Source organism: Epinephelus moara, chromosome 2 (assembly GCF_006386435.1).
Source record: "Epinephelus moara isolate mb chromosome 2, YSFRI_EMoa_1.0, whole genome shotgun sequence".
In the NCBI taxonomy this organism is placed as follows: domain Eukaryota; kingdom Metazoa; phylum Chordata; class Actinopteri; order Perciformes; family Serranidae; genus Epinephelus; species Epinephelus moara.
The window spans coordinates 26882023-26906556 of NC_065507.1; the positions used below are offsets into that span (position 1 = coordinate 26882023).

The 24534-nt window shown below is 41.5% G+C and overlaps 1 protein-coding gene across 4 annotated transcripts; it reads left to right on the plus strand.

The window, feature by feature from the left end:
• Positions 1–7584: 7584 nt before the first annotated feature.
• On the plus strand, positions 7585–23138 carry hic1 (hypermethylated in cancer 1). Of its 4 annotated transcripts, none has more exons than XM_050063718.1 (2): positions 7585–7780; positions 13992–23138. In XM_050063718.1, the coding sequence occupies exons 1-2, from the start codon at positions 7721–7723 to the stop codon at positions 16230–16232; spliced, it is 2301 nt and encodes a 766-aa protein (XP_049919675.1). In that variant the 5' UTR covers positions 7585–7720; the 3' UTR covers positions 16233–23138. The 4 variants fall into 4 exon arrangements, with proteins under 4 accessions (XP_049919675.1, XP_049919706.1, XP_049919686.1 ...); XM_050063749.1 differs by having other exon boundaries at positions 7647–7780; positions 14008–23138; XM_050063729.1 differs by lacking the exon at positions 7585–7780 and adding an exon at positions 9301–9469 and having other exon boundaries at positions 14008–23138.
• Positions 23139–24534: the final 1396 nt, after the last annotated feature.

Below are 24534 nucleotides of genomic sequence, written 5' to 3' on the forward strand. Positions count from 1 at the left end.
ACCATAATAACTACTTGTAAGTGAAAGGGCTTGCTGGTAGTAATAAACTGACAGAGAATTATAACCCGACTCTGCAGTTCCTCAGTTTTACGAAGCATTTTAGTACTTTTCAGCTCATTTTTTTTGCTTTTCTGGCTGCAACTTTACTGTTTTGATTCAGTCTTACTGCTCTCACCAGCATCACTTTTGGACACAACAAGAAGAAATAAAAACAACACCACCTACTCACCTACTTAACAGTAGAGAGACAAAGTTGACGACTAGCTTCTGGACATAGTGGAGCATTGAGCTGCTAAAGAGACAGATATTTGCCTCAGGAGGTGATGGTGGAGACCAAACCATAGCTAAAAGAAGAGTGAATATTGGACTCACAGTCAACAGGGGGCCAGAAACACAACTTGCAAACTAAATCAACTAAAAAACATGATGATATGTGTGTAAGATAATATGTCTATTAGTCAAGTTCATTCTTGACCTTGGAAACAACTGTTGATTCAACAAGGTTCATTTAGTAGCTGTTGTAGGCTTTAGGTTGTATCACACAGTCTTCCTTCATTCTTAATTTCCTTGTTTTCCCTAAAGTGCTCAGAAAAATAGACCACTGGGTAAACTCCATCAGCTGAAGAAGGTTCTGTGACACATCAAAGGCTCCAAAACAGCCACTAATTGGACCATGACAGACTGTTTGTCAGCTTCTTACACTCTTTATTTATATGTACTGTAGCCCAAAGAGTGAGTCCTTATGCCTCTGTTCTGACAGGTCAAACTATTTATTTCACTTCTGTCTTAGATATGACACTATTTGCAGAGGCGAGGACTTAAGCTACAAGGCTTGGACTCAAGTCAGATATGAGTCACAAATCTGATGACTCTAAGGCCCGAACATACTCAGGCGGAACGTACGCGGAGCGGACTCCGCGGAGGTCCGCCCGGACCAAAAGTGGACGTCCGCAAGCCCTGTGCACGCAAAGCTCAGATTTTTACGACTGCGTGGACTCCGCTCCGCGCACCAGTGACTGCTCGGCATGTATTTTTCACATCGACGCGCAAGAATTGTGGGTAATGTAGTGTGTTTCACGGACATTTGTACAGGAAACTACAACGCGGAAGTGCGCTCGACTATGGAAGCCCGAATGACTGCGGACATTCCTTGCGGAGTCCGCTCCGCTTATAGTACGTGCGAGTATGTTCGGGCCTTTAGACTCGACATGGCAAAATCAAAAAAAGACTTGCAACTTAAGGCCCGAACATACTCGGGCGTACTATAAGCGGAAAATCCGAGGAGTCCGCTCCGCGTACGTTCCGCCGGAGTATGTTCGGGCCTTTAGACTTTAACACCAATGACTCATGTCTGCACTTGACTTTAAAATACTTGATAGCTTCCCCCCAAGCCCAAAGATTACATGGTATATTTAAAAAGTGTACAATAAATCAATTTATTTTCCTTCATTTTCTGAATCAACTAACGTTAATGTGAATCTTTTTATTTACTCTAGACAAAGAAAATGCAACAACATACAATAGGACTTTAAAGGAAGAATAACCTTAGAAAGAATGTCTTACAAATTTGTGAAGAAACAGTGATAGACATTTTTTGTATGAGATGATTTAAATACAGCAAAGACGGGACAAAATATATATAAATCATTCAGTTGCGAAGGGCCACTGGTTAGTGCTATATGCTATGAAAATGCAATGTCGGCACTATTTTTTTTTAACCAGTATGTTCAGTTGCACTTCTTATAACAAGATTGCTTTAACTAATAATGCAAATACATTTAATATATTATTATTCTGTTGTTAAAATTGTATTACATTTGGTGAAGGGGGCATTATGACTTGTTTATGACTCATAACTTTAGCACTTGGGACTTGGGACAAAGACCTAAGACTTACTTGCAAAACAGTGACTTGATGTGACCTCTACTATTTTGCATTCAATATCATCAAAATTAAACATGTTGCATAACTTCAAACTACAATGCTGTACTCCTCAGTTGTTTTCAGCTATCTTACATTCATATCAGTAGACTCTACCCGTAGTTCCAAATGTTGGTTTAAAGGAATAGTTCAATATTTTAAAAAAATATGCTTGCACATTTTTTTGCTGAGCTAGATAGAAGATTGATACCACTCAGAGAGGTAGTGATGTTCTCATCTAACTGTTGGCCTGCATACACTGGAACTGTAAACAACCTCATATACCACCCTGATGAGAGTAAGATATATACCCAAACTATTTGGGGAATAAAACATGGTATGAGATGAGCATTCTCAAAACCATAAACTATTTTGCATTCATACATGTTTTTCTCTATAAAAAAGAAAAGAAAATTCTGATCTGGCTCTAATCATGGCATGATAATTGTCCGTCACCAGCAGTTGGGCGAACTAGAATAGCGAGCGAACGCACACAACAGCTCTGCTCATTCAAATGACATGCCTTGCACGCCTGTGCTCTAAAGCTGTCGCAAAACTGCTCATTACAATGAATTAAGAGAGGTCTGTGTGTAAATGTTGAGCCTACCGTTCAATTTTTGGTGGTGAAGGGAATCCGAAGCTGGAGGGGGGTGTGTCTGGTATGGTGGGGCGGTCACAGAGAGCATCTGGAGATATGTGTGGCGATGTCCACTGGAAGGAAAGAAAGAAAGGAGAGAGATGATTGATGAGAGTGAAAGGAAGAGGAGAGAGCAGGAGGCCTTGTGTGAGCGGTTGAGAAAAGTGTGGGGCATTACACTGATGGTCTGTTTCGAGGTGTTAGGATTACTTTTGAACTGTCCTGTCTATTGTCCAGCCTCACTCTATCTCTGTGCTGGTAGACAGAGATGGAGCAATATTAAAGCGATTGCAATATACGTCACTCAAAACTTAAATTGGAATGAGGTGGTGTGGGCCTTAGAGACACGGTGACCCTGCCGCGTATCTGCTCACAGATGTCTGAAAAAGTCAGTCACAGTCAGTCAGAGTATTCACCTCCTCATCGTGTTTCCATATCCAGCCCACAAAATCCCCGCAAGATATATATCACATGTAAAACCTGCAATGCTCACACTTGGAGAAATGGTGGGAAAGGTGTGTGATTTAGAGGGTGACAGCAGACTGTTAAGGGATTTAAGCTGTCCAGCCTGCCTTATCTGCAGCTCTGGTTCCTTCACTGAGTATTGGTCTTTGGGGAAGCAGACATGCACGGTCTTTGGGATGGGCTCCCTGGGCTGTGCTTGGCGCTCGGCTCTCACAGCTTTAATTGAATCATTGCTTACAACCAGCAATTTGGAGGCTTTTTCAGTTCATTAAGAGTTCAGCGTTTCAGGTTTGCTGCGCTGCAGATTACGGTATGTTAAATTGTGTTTTGACAGGCTGAAGTTGAATGTCCAGCGCAGGCCTCTGGAGGCTGATTGATTAGTGAGATAAAGTTTGTCTGGGAAGACAACAGCTGTACCCAGAGAAACACAAAGGAACTGAAGTCTCTCCTTCTCTCAAATATAGTAATATATACAATTTAAAATACGATTTACATGCCACTTTATTTGCCTTTAAGGGGACAGTACACCCCCAAAAATCAAAAATAAGTTTTTACGCTATCCTAGTCTAGATTGTTTTGGTATGAGTTGCGGAATCTTGGCGATACTGGCCGTAGAGATGTCTGCCCTCTCTTGAACATAATGGAACTAGATGGCATTTGGCTTGTGGTGCTCAAAGTGCCAAAAAATACATTTGAAAAACTCAACAGCAATGTCTAATTCTAGAAATCATGACCTGGTTACTCAAGATAATCAGCAGACCTTATGAGCAGCGTCGTGTAGGAACTATTTTCTTTGTACCAAACTACATCCGCCAACTGTATTACTGTGCGGAAGGAAGTGTGCATCTCACCTTGTACTGTCACGAGAACGAGTCTCTTGTCCATGAGTAGATGCACGCTTCCTTCTGCATGGTGATTGCAATAGTTCCTTCATGAAACTGCTCACAACAAGGTCTGTGGATTATCTTGAGTCGCAGGATCACGATTTCTAGAGAGACATTGCTGTTGAGTTTTTTTAAAGTAGTTTTTGGCACCTTAACAACCACAAGCCGAGTGCCATTTTGTTCTCTTATATTGGAGAGAGGGCAGACATCTCTACGGCCGATATCTCCAACACTCGGCAACTCACACCAAAACAACCTAGACTGATAAATAGCACTACAGGTATGAGGAAAAATATGGATTTTGTGAACACTTTGTGAACAGCTCTGTCCTTCTGTTCCTTCTATACAATGCCTATCTATCCTTGCCATGTGCTAGTTTATCAATATGTCTGCTCCTTAAGAGCAAAACGAGCTCCCATTCTTGGCTGTAAACCCTCCTTTTGTGTTGTTACCAAGGTCCAAGCAACATGTGGCAAGCTTGTTATTTATTGGTTATGATGCTCTTGTAAACTATTCACAATCTGTGCTGTGACCCTCGACCTCCATGTAGTCAGAGAGCCGCGTGACGCAGTTTGACTTTAGTAAAACCTGATTCAAGGCATGTTGTTGCACTTAACGTTTTGCCTGTTATTTACTGATTACAAGGCTATTGTAGACACGTTGTTACTGCCAATAACACTTAAAACACACCCACAGGTTTCACTGATTAGTTGGATTGTTGTTCTGTAATGAGCTTTTTGAGCTTTTTGTGACAGAAATGTCTGCATCATATATCTTGGATGAAATTATTCGGATAAAATATTTCTTCATTTTCAAATAGTTGTAGTTATCCTGAAACAGGAAATGTGCAATATATCAATATTTAGAGCCAATAATCAGATAAATACAAGTAGCACAGAAGTGCAGTTTACACAGGGCTGTTCAACAACACCACCACCCATAATGACTGTTCTTATTGTTATTGTTTGTAACGGCGCATAACTCAAGAACCGAGAAACCAAGCTACGTAAACGACAAAGCCTACCTGGCATGCAGCATGTGACATCACTATGTGTTTCCTTCAGTGGAAATAAACTATTTTGGACCATGAATCGAAACCTGCTGTCACATCCTTGATAGAACATCTCTATTCTCCTGCACAGCTCTGCCTACCTCTGTCTGGGAGGTTATCAACAGTTCATCAAGGGAACATGGAAGTGAGAGACAATACCTTCCTCCACTCCAACAGGCTCACAGGGTGGCTCGGATCACATCAATGAAACGCCAGCACCTTGAACATCGGATAATTTCAAGAGGAAGAGACCCTGCATGCTTTATGAGATTGTCAGCTGCTGTTGTGATCAAAATAAACATGAATAGGGCTCAGGCTGGTTGGTGTTTCGCTGGGTCACATGGGCCGTCTATTGACGACCTTAGTAAAATAAGTAGTTTCATGTTTTTTCAAACACCTCAGGTTGACTGCTGAAAGGCTTGAAGGGATAACAACAGTCAGACCTGTCTCACATAATCAGTCTAAATACAGTAGGTTAAACACGTGTCAGTAGGACTGGTCAGTATATCGATATTATATCAATATCATGATATGAGACTAGATGTCGCCATAATATTGTGTGTTGTCTTTTCCTGGTTTTAGAAGCTGCATTACAGTAAATTGATGTCATTTCCTGAACATACCAGACTGTTCTAGCTGCTCTATTATTTGCCTCTACCCACGTAGTCATTATATCCACATTAGTGATGATCATTTATCAAAATTCTCAATGCGTAAATGTTTCCTGAAAGCACCAAAAGTCAGCCCTACAATATCGTCACAATAACAATATGAGGTATATTGTTAAAAATATCATGATATTTGATTTTCTCCATATCAGCCAGCTCCGTGTGTTCTCCATCACTTTTATCATATAAATTGAAATAATCCAATAATAATCGTTTGGGGGATGGTTAGAGAGCAACTTATTTTTGAGACAGATCCTACAACATTGCAAGACCTTCTCACTGTAGCCCAATGACTGTACTTGAGGTACATGTAATTTAACATTTTATGCTACTTCATACAACCACTCCACTACAGGTCAGAGTATTGGTGTACATTTTGGAGAGGATGCAGAGGACACGCCCCCCTTTATACTAAGAACATCTGCATTTATCTCCCATAACAACAACATTAAAGTAGAAGAGGCCTTTTATTTTAACTAAATTGAGGACGTTTACACCATAAAATTAAAGCAGAAAAGGTACAAACTGTTGCATAAAAATTCACCAAAAATGTAGGAAGTGTTTGATGCTTGCGAAGGACCCCCAAACCCCCATTTCATATCTGTCACCCCTAGTGTTGAAACTATGTCCTTGTGTCAAAGGCAGGGGCAATTTTGACCAAAAATAATAATAAAAACAAAAATCTATGTGCTGTAAAACATATTTGAGGCGTTTAATGAAGATGAAACAGCCTATTAAGTCTAAATTAGCCTGTACTAATCGTCTAAATGAGCATTCATTGATGTTTTACCACAAGGTAGCCACTCTGCAGAGCACTATTCATGATTATTTGGCACTTTAACTTTGCAGAGCTGGCAGTGAAAGCAAACAAATCTGTCCATGCATCACTAAATTCTCTATTACATTCCAAGACTTTTACATTTTTGGATTGGGCATCCATAGCTGACCAGCTAGGAAGACTTAAGACTAGTCACTGCTATCGAGGTTCGGCAAAATTTCAAGGAAAAGGTGCCAGGCAGTAGGTGTATTATGCATATTTTAGTTGTTGAAATATTTTTTTTAAAAAATAGTACAGAGGCTTTGCATTTTTACAATCAGAGAATGTCAGATTTTTTTAGGCCTACAACATTGACCTATAAAATTTAAATCAGTCATTTCCATACAGTTTTTTGTCAAAGCCACAGGGAGCCACTGGAGAGGGGCCAAAGAGCCACTTGTGGCTCTCGAGCCGCAGGTCTACGGGAACTATTGTGCTCCACTACATTAATCTGACAGCTACAGTTACTTTGATATGACAATTCTACACACAAAGCAAAACATATGATCAGATGCATTGTAATAAACTGAACTGTTATGCAGTGCAGTAGTTAAAAACCACAACATTAAACACAGTTTACATGTAAATACATTGATAATAATGATCAAGTGATATATTATAACACTGGCAGGAGTAAAAGCATCAACAATAAAGGTACTTTTAAAGCACATTTTGTTGCTTTTGTACTTTTTAAATGCAGGACTTCTACTTATAATTGAGTATCTTACAGTGTGCTGCTACTTTTATTTAATATCTGAATACTTCCTCCCCCATTTTAAATATAAAAGGTATTCATCACTAAAGGATAACTCACCTGCACTCATTTTAATTTGCCATAAGTTGGTCAACCTTTTCATGCTGACATTAAATCAACATGAGTCTGCTGTCCTGCATAAACACGTAATCAACAATGATTCAAAAAGGCCGCTTCTTTTTTTTGTTTTTATATAGTACTGAGAAAACAGGTCATAGCTATCCTACTTTTTAATCTCCCATTAAATCACTGCACAGCATGTCCTCCTGGATAACGGCAATGGGACACACTGCCGCCGACTGCACCATTGGGTGTCGCTGTGCGCGTAAAGTCTCCGCCGGCAGGTCTGGTCCGACCGGACCCCGACACAGTCTGAAGTGTCAGATACTCTTGTTAACACGTGAGATATTCAGTGTATAGAAGAGTGTGAAAGCGGGGGAAACCGGGAGACAGAGGGCTGCAAAATTACGCGGAAGAGGGTTTGTGAGAGTGAGCCGGACTCGGAGGAATCTGCGGAGGTCCTAATGAGGGAATGCCGAAAAGGAGAGCAGACATACGGCCAGAGCACCAGACATGAGTCCGAGGTAAGACTGTGATACGGCAGAGAGGCAGGGATGGCATCCATGCTGACGTGTGACACGGTGACACAATGAGCAGCTCCTTAATGACCTGCTGTGATGACTTTATCGAAGTTTTTAATGAACTTTGCGGGTTTTCGTTTTGAGCCGATGGTCCTGATGGAGCCTGAGACGCAGACAAAGCTTCAGCATCTGGATCATAATGGGCACGTCCGGCCTAAAGCTGATCTGAGACACTTAGAATATCCTGTTAATTTTTACTATTGTTAATCTTTATGCATGCGTAATTAAATCATCCAAGAAGCCAGATGTGTTCAGGGGAGGATTTTATAAGCACGAGATGGCGTAAAGTGGTGATTTATTAAAGCCACGTAAAAGAAAATATTTTAATGATTCATTTTGATACTGGATAAGATGACTGTACAGGTTCACTACAGAAATATTTAATTTGAGAAAAAAAAAAAAGACAAAACAGTGCCCACAGTGGGCTTCATGTTATGGCACACAGCTGTGTTTTTATTATCCATCATAAAAAAGGAAACATGTCTTCATGCCCTTGTGCTGCCAGTTTTCAGTGGACTTTATCAGCCCTCTAATTAGACTGTCAGTGGTGCTGTCCACTTCAATATACAGGTTAGGTCCATTTATTAAAGTCACAGCAGGTGTTTTACCTGAGAGAGAGAGAGAGTGTGTGTGAGAGAGTGAGAGAGAGAGAGAGAGAGAGAGAGAGAGAGAGAGAGATGTGTTTTAAAGTGGTTCATTAAACCTCCTTTTAGTTTCCACTTAGCTAATTGTGTTCTTTAAGTGAAGCCAGGGGGGCCATTAAGCCTCCAAATTTTCTCAGAGGAGGTCTGAGGGAGGCTGAGAGACACCTTCATTTAAACAGTTTCATTGATTTTACTTTATTAAAACTGCACCACTACAGAATACTAATAGATGTGGATTTATTTTCCAAATGACACAAAAAAGCAAACAGGACTTGAGATTGATTTGGTTCTAATGTTGGCTTCAGGGACAAGATCAAATTTTAAATGGGGGGGGAGTAATTCCTTGAAGGTCCTTGACATGAGAAGCTTTAACAGCTCTTGATGTAAGCAGTTATTTTCATCTCTCCAAAGTTTTAAGTGGAGCTGCCTGGTCATAAATATGCAACATATATACGTGCGTATACAATGGCTGCCTGTCTCTTTAAGACGATGTGTTGAGAAGTTCAAGTCGGGGTCACTTGAAGTTCCTGCCCTCGATTTTACCTTTTAGTTTTATTATAGACTGACATCACACGGGGCGCTAAAACACTTAAGGCGCATAGAGGCTCCATTATCATCCCGGTGCGCGTTATTGCTCCGACTCAAAAATAGCTAAGGAAATTACTAGAAAAAAAATAGGAGGAAACTGATGCTGGTCTAAGCACGTATTTTTTTATAGGAGGGGATGAGAAAGAGGGGAGAGGAGGGGCAGAGACACACAGAGAAAGAGGGAGGAAAGTGGGTGGGAGGACGGACCTAAAGGAGCGACAAGAAATTCATATCAATTAATAATCATAAAAAAAGAGCTGGCAGACGCGCTCGGAAAACTGGCATGGTTTTTTGGAGGCTGGCAGTTCAAAGCTGAAACGTCAGATATGACTCCTGGAGACTGCTGAGATGATCATTAAGGGAGACTTAGATCGGATGGCAGAAGACATCGGGCATGCAGGTAAGAGCTGATGTGCTGCTGCACGCGCACAGGCACCCAAACAAGAACAGGGGTTAGGGTGACATTTGGCTTTTTTATTATTCAGTAAAATGTGCAGTGCATGCTGTCAGGGAGGAAATGTGCTTTTTTAAAATCGAATTATTGAAATGTTAGTGTTTTATATCAGGCGACGTCTTACCTTGTTTGTATTCCACTTTGACCAAACTAGTCCGCTTGTTCTGTTTTACGCATTTAATTTGAGTCGGTTGAAATTAGTATTATTATTCTCAAATAATTAATTAAACACAGAGCACTCAGATAATTTGTAAAATCATTTAGGATCAGGAAAAATCTGCGAAATGATGTAAAAGTTTCGAGATTAAAAGTTTGTGTCACTGCTAAAAATTCAAATTTTGATTTCTTTTTAAAGATCTTTCAGTTTATATATTTTTAAAATATTTTCTTTGAACTCAAATTTAATGCAAAACTTAAAGAGGACATCGACCTCTGTTAAAAGGGAACTTCAGCTTCTTCAGTAATCCTGTAATAAATTTAATAAGGAAGCAACAGGTCTCTATTTGACATTATAAAACAGGCCTTTCACTGTGCGTGAAAGTGTTCCTCCTCAGTTCAAGCGGACACAGTAAAGAATATTATGGGGATATTTTGAGTGGATTTTTTTAATGCATACATTTCTGGTTTCCCTTTATAAAAACCTGATATTTTATATACGACGTATGAAAGAGAAGCTTCTCAGTGCTGTTGACAGCTGTGAAGAAGAAACAGCTGTCTGATGCACCTTAAAGTACAATGAGCTGAAAACAGGTCTGCCTCTGGAGGTGATTTAAGGCTCTTTCGGCGGAGATAAAGGTTTAAAGGATGAGGCGCTGCAGCTCACAGAGATGGATCCACTCGTGATTCGGTTTAACGGTACAATATGTGAAAAGTAAAACAGATTAGAGACGCCGAGAAGACGCGTCCTCTCGGCGACACACACACAGTCAGCAGAGAACTTAATGCATCGCTTGCAAAACGGGACGTGGAGTACCCAGATGTTAGGCACAGCTTAAAACCTTGCTCCTCGGTAAACCATGCACACAGTAGGTTTTATTTAATTTCCACATAAATGTGTCGATAATCAATGCTTTGGAGAAGAAATTAGAAATAAGAGATGTAAATTATTCAATCTGCTGCAAAGCCTGCATGATTTAAATGTCTGTGAACGCACCTCGTTTAATACTTAATTTGATTATTAGTGGTCTGCTGTTTAAATAAACTCATTAAGAAGCTGTTTTGCTTCCGACAGTATTTTATAAATGTGAGATGATTTTTAGATGCGCGATTACAGCAATCACACAGGAAACCGACCCTGACTCTTCATCATGTTTCTGATCTGACAATAACTCAACTTGCTCATCATGAGAGCTCAGTTTTTCCAACTTGTGTGTGAAGCTCGGCCTGTTATTTAATGCACATGTGTGTGCCTCTGGTGACTCACAAAAATGACAAAAAATAAATGAGTTGGATTACAGTAATATAAAACTACAGTAAAATATCTGCTTGCAAATTTACACTGACGTTGTTGCTGCAGCGTTGCCTCGTAAATTGAACATGGGGCTGCATATGAGCATGGTCAAACGGGTTCTAAAATAAACAAGAGGACGTGAGCATGGGCAGCAAATTGAATTGAAAGAAAATAAAATGTCAACACAACGTTTTAAGCAGATGTCTGGAGTGTTTATGTGACTGAAGCTGCATGGAGAGGTAGGAGGTTTACTCTCCCGCTTCACCCCCCAAACCACAAAAGTGACAAAACAGACAAAACACAGGGAGAATGAATATTAATCTAATACAAATAACTGAATGCCATCGCCGTAAACTACATCAGCATCGTCTAAGTTTCCTCAGCATGTTGACGGGTCATTAAAAACAATGCTGTAAGATGGAAACAGTCGTGTATCCCAGTAGGACTCAAGTAACCTTCTTTCTATGTGCAACGTAGAAAAATGATTTAATTCAGCCTGTTTAACACAACACACTTACAAAAATAGCTGTAGTTCAGGCTTTGGATGTGTTAACAAGATTTTTTTTTATGTTGCAGGCTTGCTCTGAGCTCTGACAAATATCACTGCAATCATAGATGGCTTCCTCACAGGATGCTGTAAGCTTACACATGCCCTCCAGATCAAGGGTTTTAGAAAACACGTTTAATTGTGATCTCTCACTTTTTGTCAGCACATCACACGGTGAGCTCAGATATTTTTAAAAGGCAAGTTGTAACCTCTCAAAGGCTCATTCTGATGGCAGTGACAGAAAAGAGGCTGTTATTGTCTTGATGGGAAACCCACAGCCACCCTGACTGTTGTTACCACAAGACCAAAAATAATGCACACTGCACAGCACATTGCAGGTGCGGTTTGCTTTGCACATGAGATTTTTTTTTCTTCTATCACAAAAGATTTTATAAAAATTTGCAAGAATATGTTAAATGTGGATTTAAATGTCCTCTACGCTCTGTAAAAAAAATCTGTCTATAAATCAGGATATAAAGCAGGTTTTATTTTCCGCTATGCTTTGTGATGCAGTTGAACTGTATCACGTAATACGGCGCTGCAGACCACATACTGACGAGAATGTACACCGATTGTGTGTGTGTGAATACACAACGTGTCACCAAGCTCCGCAAACCAGTAACAGTAAACTAAACCCCCCCTTAATGCAGCAGAGACTGCAAAAGTTCAGCACGCTGTGGAAAGTACTTGGCCGATTCCTCATATCACCCTCATTTCTAAACACGTTTGATCTGACCGACGTTGTAATTTATAGTAAAATATGACCGTTGAGTAATCAAAGCCAGACAGAAACCAGAAGTGGAAACACTTTAGATGACAACTGGGGACATGATGGAGCGTAAACCCACCTTAACCTGTCTTACTCACCTTTTATTCATAGCCTTTTTGTTTTTTTTAGATACCCATGACCAGATAATAAGAAAAAAATAGCCTACAGGTCATATGTGTAGATATGAGGACAGGACCTTTTGAGATAATAAATAAAGATTCTTTTTATCAAGACATATAATTTCCTGTCATACGAATGACCATTCACCGTGTGATCACCAGCTGGACGTCATACTTATTTGGGCTTTTTCATTTCATCAGCGGTGACATTTCCTTCTGATGTTGAAAGGCCTGACGCTGAACACGCATTTACAACAATACACCGGAGTGACCTCAGGTTTTAGGCGTACACTGTTTTATCAGTGCGAGAGACCAAAACAGTCACATGACTTTCTGCTCAGAATTCCTCTAACTCATTTGTCAAGGTTTATTTTACTTAAATTCATACTTCCCTATTCTCGTGCTGAGCTTGTACAGTGAATGAAATAAACAAGAAGTGAATGAGCTGGTGTCAGGAAGACCATGATCAGACGGATGACATGATATTTATTTAGCAGCTTGTTTCCCATCAGTGAGACTAAGCCCTTAGGGACAGTTTGAGACGTTTAATCTCATATGTAAACTATCCTCAGATGCCACTGATTGAACAATACATGGTGTTTCATGCGTGCAGCTGATATGGCTTATTTTAGGCTTGATAGAACAATTAGTGTTGATATTTGAGTGTGTGTGAATGTGTGAGCACGTACGCATGTGTGTGTGTGTGTGTGTGTGTATGTGCGCGCGCATTAGATCCCTAGAGCTCATCTCAACATAAAGTATTGAACCATGTTATGTTGATTTACATCATGTACGCTCAGTGTTCCTTATATGACTGGGCAGAAAGGGGAGCCGAAAGACCTATCTTTTTTTGGATGTGTCCGTCGTCCCCCCACAGGTTTATACCTGCTGTTTATCACACTTGTGAAACATTCATCCCTCGCTTTGTTTAAAAGTCTGCACAGCACTTCTGGAATACTTTATCAGGAAGCCAGTGGTTACAAAACATATATCTGCTCTTCTCTGAATTTGGTTCTTTCTTTCTTTATGCTCAGTGCAGAGGAAGTGAATGCGTAGACTTGAATTTCTGATAATGAGAAAACCATTGCAACCGCTCACCTTTAGCAAAAGTTCACTTCTAGTAAGTGGCCTTCATGTGCACTTCCCACACATAACTTCTGCACTCAGCCTGTTCCATCAAGTTAAATCTATGAATTAAACATGATTATGTAAACTGTAACTTTTATAAGGAGTTTGCAAAAAAAATGCCATTTAATTTAAAACTAGTGTGTTTTAAAATAAAATGTTAATAAATTAATTTATATCAATACTCATAAATTTGTGTATAGTCATACGCTTACTTAAATGTCCGTAATACTCCTAAAATTTCCTTTAAAGACTATTTACTCTTATGTTGGCAATCAAGCCTTTTGGCACTTGAACATCTTAAATATATTTTAATACAGTCTGATGTTTAAATCATAACTTTTCATTGACTCCCTCTGTAAAATGCATCAATAATAATTCTTGTGGTGCAGAAAATGACACATTAATGGTGTTTTTTCTGTGTGTCAAAGTGCTGACTGCTGCATGATGTTTTACAGATATCTGTTGTTGCAGGTGGCGGACTGAAGACGATGCTGGGTGCCATGGAAGTTCCAAGTCATGCTAGGGATCTCCTCCTGCAGCTCAACAGCCAACGAACCAAAGGCTTCCTGTGTGATGTTATCATTGTGGTGCAGAACGCCCTCTTCAGAGCTCACAAGAACATTCTGGCTGCCAGCAGCCTCTACTTGAAATCGTTGGTGGTCCATGACAATCTCATCAACCTCGACCACGAGATGGTGAGTCCAGGGGTCTTCAGGGTCATTCTGGACTACATCTATACCGGCCGCCTTAGTGAGGGGGACCCCACTTCTCCCACTGAACCCAATCTAGGGGCTGTCTTGGCAGCAGCCAGCTACCTTCAGCTACTTGACTTAGTTGCTTTGTGCAAAAAGAAGCTGAAAAGAAATGGCAAGTACCCTCCCCGCCCAGGTCCTGCATTTCTGCCGTACCCAAAGATGGGGCCCAACAGTATGGGTTTAGGGAGTGGTGGCAGGTATAGGATTTCTACTCCTGTCATTCAGTCCTGTCCTCCAGGAGGAATTTTGAATAGCCATGCACCCCGGGCATCACCACTAGATGAGCTAGTTCCCCATCGACTAGCCATCCATGCTGGAGAGCTGTATGCTCCCACCTCCACCCAGGGCTCTCAGGTGTTCCCGTCCCTGCAGTCAGCTCTGCCTGCCCAGCTTGGGCGCCCAGGCCACTCTGAGAGGAACTGCTCCCCCAGCTACGGCCTTGATCTCTCCAAGAAAAGCCCCAACTCCCAGTCTCAGCACACACCCTCTCAGTCCCATCTGGCCAACAATCACAATGATGAGGAGCGAGACGGGACTCTGAGTGGACGCAACAGTCCCATGCAGGGGGCGAATGGAAGGGCCTTCCCCTCAGACAAAATGGAGACGAATGACCAGGCAAGCTCCCTCACTCCTCCACCTTTCCCCCATCTCAACCAGCCCCTTGGCCCACACCTCCCCCACCTTCATCGCTCGGGCTCCCAGGGCAGAGATCGCTACCCGTGCCCCCCCAGCCCTGACACCCCCACGGAAGGTGGAGAGGCAGGCAGAGATATGGGCAACATCTACCGCTGGGTAAAACATGAGCCACTGTCATACACAGCTGAAGATGAAGATGAAGATGAGGATGAGGAGGAAGGGGGTGAAAATGGTGAGCAGCATCATAACCACAAGGCCGGGGAGGAGAGTGAAGGAGCAGACGATAAGAGCGGGTCAGGCACAGAGGAGACGGGCAGCAGCGAGGGACGCCCGTCCCCTTCTGGACCAATGGGGAGGTTCCATATGCCGTATGAGCCAGAGAGCTTCGGGGACAATCTGTATGTCTGCATTCCCTGTGACAAAGGCTTCCCGAGCTCAGAGCAGCTCAATGCACATGTGGAGACACACACAGAAGAAGAGCTGTACGGCAACTCTGGTGGGGAGATGGGAAACAGCAATAACAGCAGCACCAAAAACCTGAGCAGTACTACAAATGGTTATGGGAGCCTGAACAGCAGCAACAGTTTGAACAGTCTGTCCCACCTGGAGACCAAGTCCAGCCAGGGGCTGGGTTCAGGTGGCATTGCGGAAATGATCCGACCCTACCGCTGTTCCTCCTGCGAGAAGTCCTACAAAGATCCAGCCACCTTGCGACAGCATGAAAAGACCCACTGGCTGACCCGACCTTACCCCTGCAGCATCTGTGGCAAGAAGTTCACACAGCGGGGCACCATGACGCGCCACATGCGTAGCCACCTGGGCCTCAAACCTTTTGCCTGCGACTCCTGTGGCATGCGCTTCACTCGTCAGTATCGCCTCACTGAGCACATGCGCATCCACTCAGGAGAAAAGCCCTATGAATGTCAGGTGTGCGGAGGAAAGTTCGCTCAGCAGCGCAACCTCATCAGCCACATGAAGATGCACAGCAGCGGAGGGACTGCAGGGGGCCTGACCACAGACGGGAAACTGAAGCTGGACTTTGCTGAGGGCATCTATCCTCTGAGTAAATATGCAGCAGAGCATCTGGGGCTGAAGCAGGAGAAGGCCAATGAGCTTCTCATCCAAGCCCAGCAGCAACTGGTAGCTGATGCAAAAGTCATGGAGAGCCTCTACCCGCTGTCCAAACTGGCCTCGGAGCACTTGGGCCTCTCCCACGACAAGATGGATGTCCTGGGCCAAGCCCTCCCCCCTCCCCAACAGACCCTCTCTGAAGGCCGTACCATTGACCGCTACTCACCCAGCTAAGACCACAGGACCTGTATAAATGGCAATCACCAATAGGTCTGTGTGCACACACACAACTTGCAGTATTCTAAAGCCATTCACCTCAACTCAATATCTCCTCTGCACCTCAGACACAGGCCAAGAGGAATTGGTCTGCTCATGCACACCAAAATGTGTCGACTGTAAGTGCCTTCCTATGCATGTAATGTATCATACAGTCCTCCTTTATAAAGGAGCAATGTGCTATACCATGACCAAGAGACACTCATTCAAAGAAGTACAGTATTTATGTACAGTGAATGCAAACAAAAAAAAATTACAGCCATTGAGCCAAAGTGACAAATTGAAAACCAAAATGAAATCGTTTTATTTATTTTTGTATTATGGTGAAATCCAAAGAGAAACTGTTGCAAGGAAACGTTGCAATCTGACCCTAAACCTGTGTACTTTTAAATATCTGTGTACAAAAAAAAATGAAAAAGCACATAAGGACAAGATTCAGGGTTTCGGTCCAGACCTGAGCGGAACTTTTACCAAATGAATAAGCCAACTCTTCTGGACTTTAAAGTGATGGGAGGATTTTTTTTTCTTCTTCTTTTTTTGGGGGTACTGGACAATTTATGTATCTCACACTCCAGCTTCTCCAAGTCATGTTCCTGCTTCCCAAGTTGCAAGGAAATGACTGAACAATAAGAGCAAATGCCTCAGCATTTTGGTAAAGTCTCCTCTGTTTTATTTTCTCCACATTTTTAAAAAGTAACCCACTCCCCTGCATATTTGTGTGGATGAAGACTCATGCTATGTGACAGTAATGATAGCCTAATCAGCCTTACACTCAGTGTGTAACCCTTCTTGAGCTAAAACTTCCTTTGCATTTTGACTAACATCCCTTAGCTTTCAGTTGTTATTGAGATGCAGTAAGCACAGCCCTGTGATCTCAGAACTGGGACATGATTGCACATACCCAACTGATGACACACTAATCCCTGCTCATGATGAGCATAAGCTTCAGCTCATGGTGTAGACGCAGCATGGGCGTTGCCTCTGACATTGTGTAATATTTACAATTATGGATGCAGCCGAGCAGAAAGGCAGGGACCAGGTCACAATTAATGGCACAGAAATCTGTCATTTACTGTCAAGAGAAATTACTCCATTCACAGCAGCGTAATGATGAAACGTGAAGCCGCAGTAGTCAGACCCCCGCGTAGACGCTCCACTGTCCGACCTTTCATTTGACCTCCCTCCCCTGTAGTCTGTTGTCTGGGAGCCCTGCTACTGTTGACAGGCCAAAAGAGAGTCTCAGCCCTTTGCCTTAAAAGTGCTCCACTCCACTCACCACACACATATACACAGCCCCCCCCCTTCCACACACACATAGCGAGCTGCTAATCTGTCTGTGATATGAACACAAGAAGGGGTTTGTGGGTCTTCCCTGGGAGCCAGCGGGTGAACAGCACAACCCAGCTGCTGTGCCTCAGTAATCCCTGTGAAATCTCACTTTCTCCTGGACAATTCCCACTGCTCGCCGGCATGATGTCCCATTTCATGCCTGCCATCTTACCCCTCTGATCCACTTATTAACATCAGCCTAGCAAATGTCTCCCGGCGTCGCCTCCCTTTCCCCGCTGGTATCAAAGGCGGAAACAAAGAATGACATTTTTCTGTGTTGGCTGACCAGCAGTTCCTCCAGCTTGAAAACAAAAGAGCACTTAAAGGTTGCGGGTTGACGGCACATTTTTGTCTTAAAAAATGTTTATTCCAAAGAACATGCTGGCCTTCTCTCTTTTTTTTTCCTTTTCCACTTTTACTGGTCCTTCAGATTAGACATGTCTGACCACTATAGTGCCAATGCCAACCTCAGTGGGTGAATGTGAATACTAAAGCCATAAATACACTGTGATAGACGTAGTGAATCTTAAAGGCTTAAAAAACAGAGACAATGTGCCTGACTTTTGGGATTGTTTTTTTTTTTTCTTTAATGTAACAATAATTTAAGGGCTTCTTCTCTGTAGCATATGATCATATCAAACATGTTGTTTTCTGTCACTTAACTTTTCTTTATTTTGATTTGAACTGAAAGCAGCGCACGTGAAACTGGTGCTTACCTCAGGACTGAACCCAGCATGGGGACGCTAAGCTTTACTAAACCTTCGGATTACATCACTCACACACACACACACACATACACTTACACATACTTTTTTTATTTTCTTATTAACAGGGCAGTTGTCCTGTGTTAAACCTGTGGTTATTTCTGTTTATACATTTCTTGTTACAGTTTTATGGTGGAGAGATAACATGTGATATTAACATTTTCTTTTTGTTTGTTTTTATTTTTTACTATGCGGTATACATTTTCTATTGTTGTCCTCAAAGAGGCTTGTGTAGGTCTGACCAATTCCATTGTTGTAACATGAGGCAAAGTCATTTTGGTAGTATCTTAACTGGCTGTTTGTGAATTTCTGAACCACACTTTAGCGAGCATCATTGCATAGATCTCTGGTTTCAACCACACATAGAGGCCTAGGTGACGAGTGCAGCGTTTTGAAATGCCTCCACAAGACTTGATGTATTCACAGTATTTCCCTAAACAGATGAGCAGTGGCTGTGCAGGGCAAGTAGGAAAACTTGCCTCATATTGTTTGACCCCTTTTCTCCAGAGGTCAGTGAACTTTCAATGACGAGAGTCAGACTGAGGTCGTACATGCACACAAACACAGCTTGCTTTGGATGATGCTTCAAGTTTTGGGACTCTGTTACGAAAAAGTAAGCTTACATGAAACATTACAAGCAGCGGTCCACAGGCATGTGCATACGTGTTAAAAATGTAGGAACAGGCGGATGTCAGTCGTGGGAATTTTAGTCCCTTTACTCCTTCTCGTTCACTAGCTTAAATAAAAATCTGCATCCTCCTTTTCTCTGCCTTACACCATTAAAATAACACAAAGTGTTTCCACTGTCACTCCAAATCTGTGCAGGAGGGAAGAGCAAGATAATGGCTGAACATTTCTGTCGGCTGTGCACTGTTTGAAATTTGCTTGATTGCATTAATGTGTATGACAGACAGAGGGGGAGGGCCGCGTTTCTATAGAGAGGGGAAGCGCTTGCTTGTCTGTTTGTATGTCCCCCTGCCATTTGAGCGTATGAAGGGCCGTTAATGCATGTCCTGGGAATAGGGTCGGTGTGAAGGAGAAGAGCTGAGGAGCAGGAAGTGAACTTTTGGCTGGTGTGTTGTGTGGAGCAGGATGTGCCGTGTGTTTCTGCTCAGGGGCAGATAGAGAGACGGAGAATGGGGAGGGAGAGGAGCAGGGAGAGCGCAGCAGGGTGGATGCAAGCCATTGTCTCAGTATGAAAGCCTGTTCGTACTTCTAAAACTCTCCATTCAGAAAACAAGTAGACTGTATCTTCTCTTTTCCTTCCCGTTTTTGCTCTTTGGGAATAGACCCCTGCTCAGTATCATGGCCATATGATATCATGGGCTTTCAAGGGCTGCGTGGCGAGGAAGCCATTCAGACATTTTGTTACAATTTGAGAATGTTGTGGATACATTTTTGGGCATCATTTTGGTCACAGGAATTCACTGGGATATTTTTTTCCACATTATGTCATAGTTTTAACTTTTTAAAATAAATTAGGGCAGGGCTGATCGAAGTGAAGGGCCTAGAAACTGTAATGTAAATCACAATTAAAAAAACTGGCAGTATTTTTATTGCTCTGTGGTCGATTCAATTAGTAAAATTACAAAAGTCTTGTTTCAATTTACTGGTGTAGCCACTCGCCCCATGGGGTTTCATGCCATATGTCTTTGTTAATGTTATTTATACGACACACCAACCCAGAAAACCTCTCACTGCCACCAAAGTGGTTTAGATGAAGATGTTTTGAAGGGCATTTAAAACAATTTATTAGTTACACTAATTGATGTAATGGAATTGACTGAATGCAAATTTTAACAAGTGCAGTAAGATACACCGCCAGCTATGAGATGTGGATTGATCATTTGATTTTATTTTATTTTTTAGGCCTCTTCATTCCTTTCTAATGTTGTTATGGCAACCATCCCAGGCCCGTAACTTTTATAACACTAACAATATAGAAGTAAAAACTGTCTGGATGAGTTCCAGTGGCCCCTTGGAGACCAAAAAAGGGTTTAGGTTTAATGTTAAAAAATGCAAAGTATGCCTTTAAGCTTTCTACCAGCGGTAGCAGGCCGAGGTCACCTATGTGACTCTGACAGGCTGCACAGTCCTGATCTGCGATCGTACCGCTGTCTGACATTTATTGTATTTCGCGATGTGTGCCAAAAGGACTGAAGCACTTAGCAGACATCGCAGATGCTCAAAACAAAACTCAGCGACAAATCTTTGTAGTTTCCACGGGTTGCACTGTCGAGCTAAGCTTCTGACCAACTTTGACTTTGCCTTGTTATGAAAGCCATTATCTGTGTGGCTGATCTTGAGAGCACAGAGCAGACATGCCACTATTGTCCTGTGTACATATTTCTTTTTATGAGGACTTGTGTTTAAATGTAAGCTAGAGCCAAATAATATCAATAATCAAGCCTTGTTTTGGCGCTGAAACCTAAAACTGACTCTTAAGTCAACCAATACAAATGTGCCTTCAATATAAGCATTGATAACTCTGCAATAACTTGTATGCGTGTGTGTGTGTAGGTGTGTACATGGTGCACCTGTCCATCTATGTGTCTGAACGCCTTTCCCACAGTGTCGCAGGGTGAAGTACAAGACAGAGATTTGACACTTTCAAGAGTCTTTATTACAAGCAGCTGCTTTAGATTTATTTCCCCGAACTGCACTTTTCTGGAAAAATCATTCTATTGTGATTTTTTATTACTCTTATGATCCCCTAGAAGTCCCACAATTGCCTTTCCTCTGGCACTTCGCTTTCCTCCTCTTCCTCCCTCCAGTGCAGAGCTTGGCCACGCTCGCTCACTGCTCCTTGTTACCTCGCAGCACAACTTCCCTGCTCACCTCTCTCTGTCCCTTCTCTCTCCTTACACTCAACACAAACCGCTGACCCACAGCGCCCGCTGCCTCCCCTCCTCTCCCGTGATCCACTTACTTCCAGCTGTTTTTCATGCTGAAGAAGACAGTTGTCTAAATGTTTATGTGAAGAGCTACTTTCTTTTTCTTTAAGCCCTGATCAATTTCCAAAATGAACTTTGTGGCATGTGTTAAAATACAGCAGATGACGGGCCAAATAAAAAAAGTCTGACATCGTTATTGTATTCTGATCCTCAAGCCAAGAAACGGCTTACAAAGGGAGATTAAAGACAGCATATCGTTGTAGAGGAAATGCAGAATAATGTGAGGGGAAATGTTCAGGGGAAAATATGCTCAGAAAGATGCCAGTAAAGTAAACATGTATGAAATTGCACAATTGAGCCGGGCCTCGGCTGCACCAGCCAAGTCATGCACTGAGATGGAGAGAACCAGTAAGGGAGGAAAGAAGCAGAGAGAAAAATAGCTTGTGCTTGATAGCCATAACCTTCAGTAAATTACAAAGAAAAGCTGGTTGCTTTGAGAGTCTCTTCACCTTTTTTCCCCACTTTGTTCATTTCATTTCCCTTTTTTTTTTTAAGGAAATTATCTTGTGAGGAAATGACGTTTTTTGATTTCTCATTGTTGGTTGCTGCAGGTCATTGTCAAGGTTTTTTTTTTTTTAATGTTAATTTTGATGTCAGTGTGCCCTCTAAGATGTCATCCTTTTTCCAGACCTAACAATTATCACCCAATCAGCACACGACCCACAGTAGGCTCTTTGTAGTTGAATAGGGGAAGGGGGTTCTGGCTGCTCGTGTCGTCCTCCATCTGTTTAGCTTGGCTCTCTGCTTCTGCCTCTACCTTGAACACATACAAGACAGACTAAGTGGACTTTGGCTTGAATCTTTTCGTTTACAGTGTACAACCTCTGCTCCAGAAGTTTAAATGCAAAGACAAACAAAGAGCAAGGACAAAACAAGCAGGAATTTGGAAGAGCGAAAGTTGGTCAAGGAGATTCGATTGTATATCTCACACATACACACACACAGATGCGGACACACACTTACACACACACAGCTGGATGGCAGACCGCTGCTCCAGATTAGGTCAGATTTAATTAGGTTTCCCTGCTCCGTTTGGAGTGTCGCTTCTTGTAGAAAAAGCCATTATTAAAAAAAAAAAGGTGATTCCACCCAACACACACTAAAACCTGTGCCAAAATGTTACAGAGCCTCAGGGTCCTCACTCACACACACATGCACTCAAAGACGCACACACGCAAAAACATCTATCCTGGTTTTGGAAAACGGCTATGTGTAGAAATGATGGATTAAGATCTAATGAAGATTGCTGTGACGTTTCGAGGTGGTTGTACCCGAGTGGTTGTGGTTCACGGATAAGAAAGTTCAGCAGACTGCCACGCAGACAGTAGTAGCTGCGGATAGATGAAAAAAAAAAAACATGACAGAATACATACATCACAAATTTACAATGGAAATGAGATTTTTCAGTGGAAGACGGGATCTTATTTCAGCAGGCATGAAGCAGACGTCCATCAATAAAACCCAGTGCTTTGTTTTGTGGTTACAAAAACAATCAAAAGCAATACATAAAACCAAACAGTATTTCTTTCTTTTTTTTTTCTTTTTTTTTTTGCATTTTCTGCATTTTAATGTCAGTATTGATCTTACTTTGCTTTAGTGAAATGAATGTATTTATTGCATGTCAAAATGTTTTATAGTTAATTTGTGTAAATTTCAATTGTGGGTTTTTATAATAATTTCATTTAATTATGGTGTCTTGATACAATCATGTTGATAAGGCTTTTATTTTTTTTAAAAGCCAATGTGAAAAATGTCATGTTTGTTTTGTTTGTTACTATACTCCAAATCAACTTGGCAATAAAGTGAATTGCATAACGGATGTATGTCAAATTATTTAATTTATTGATTTATTTTTCATGTCTATATCAAATACAAATAATTAGACATAATAATACATAAATACACATTTCTATTTGACAAACATTCCATTAAACTATTTTTTCAGATATGATTAAATTGTTGAAAAAATGTATATAGCAGTATCGCAATATTACACAGAGGCTGAGTACCATTTTTTTTTTAATTATAAATTATTATTACTGCAAATACAAGTTCAACTTTTGGTAGCCTACTAGAATAATAAAATCAATTGCTTTATTAGTCTACTAAATACATTTTGCTTTTTATCTTATTACATAAAGCAGATGTTGACAAAGTTTTCCATTAGGGACATAATTTGCGATTAAAAGAAGTTAATAAATCACAAAATATCGCAATCTATGTTATATAATATGTTATCACAATACTCAGCGTATCGCAAAATGTTAAAAAACGCAATAACGTTGTATTGTGTGAAAGTGATAATATCGTACGGTGCAGCCTCTGGTGATTTCCAACCCTATTAAATTGATATTTTCACTACATTTACCCCCTTTTTAAATCTTCCACATCAAACCGTAAGTATTAGACCAGTGTAGCAACCATTTGTGTTTTCGAGACATTTATTGTGCATGATATGGGTTTCACATTTAAAAGCAAAATATGAGACAAAAGACCACGATCAAGACCATTTCACAGCGATGATGACCGCAAAAATGAGCGACTTCTGTTCATTTTCCTATAATACACTCGCCTTCGACTCCATATTCTCCCATATGGAGACATGTGAGTGCCTCATTTAAGACAGAGAATTTCAAATGAATCTCATACATCACACACAGTCCACATGCAACAATGAACAGATCCATTACTCTGTCAGCAGGAGCAAAACCAGCCAGGCAGGCACACACACGCTCACACACACACACACACACACACACACACACACACACACACACACACACACACACACACACACATCCTTTTCCACTGTGTGAAAATCACCTTATTATCATCAGCACATAAGAAATCATAGTGCCTTCCAGATGTTTGATATGAATCAAGCAACTTGCCACAAATTACGTCTTGACATTAAACAAATTAGCATTTCTTCTCTCAGGTGCTGTAAATCATCAACATTCATGAACTAGAGGTGCTTCCTGAGAGATCATATTCACCAGGTGTAATGAAAGACATCATCCGCTTTATGCTGCTTGAACAGTAGGTGAAAATAAAAGGAACAGCGTGATATTCATCACATGTCTCAGTTCATTCTGGTTCCTAAACCTGGAGCGCGCAGGCACGGTTTTCTCTGAGTTAAAGGAAAATTCCAGTTTATTACAAAGTGGGCTTTATTATCATAGTTGTGGCCTTCACACTGTATCTATTATCAAC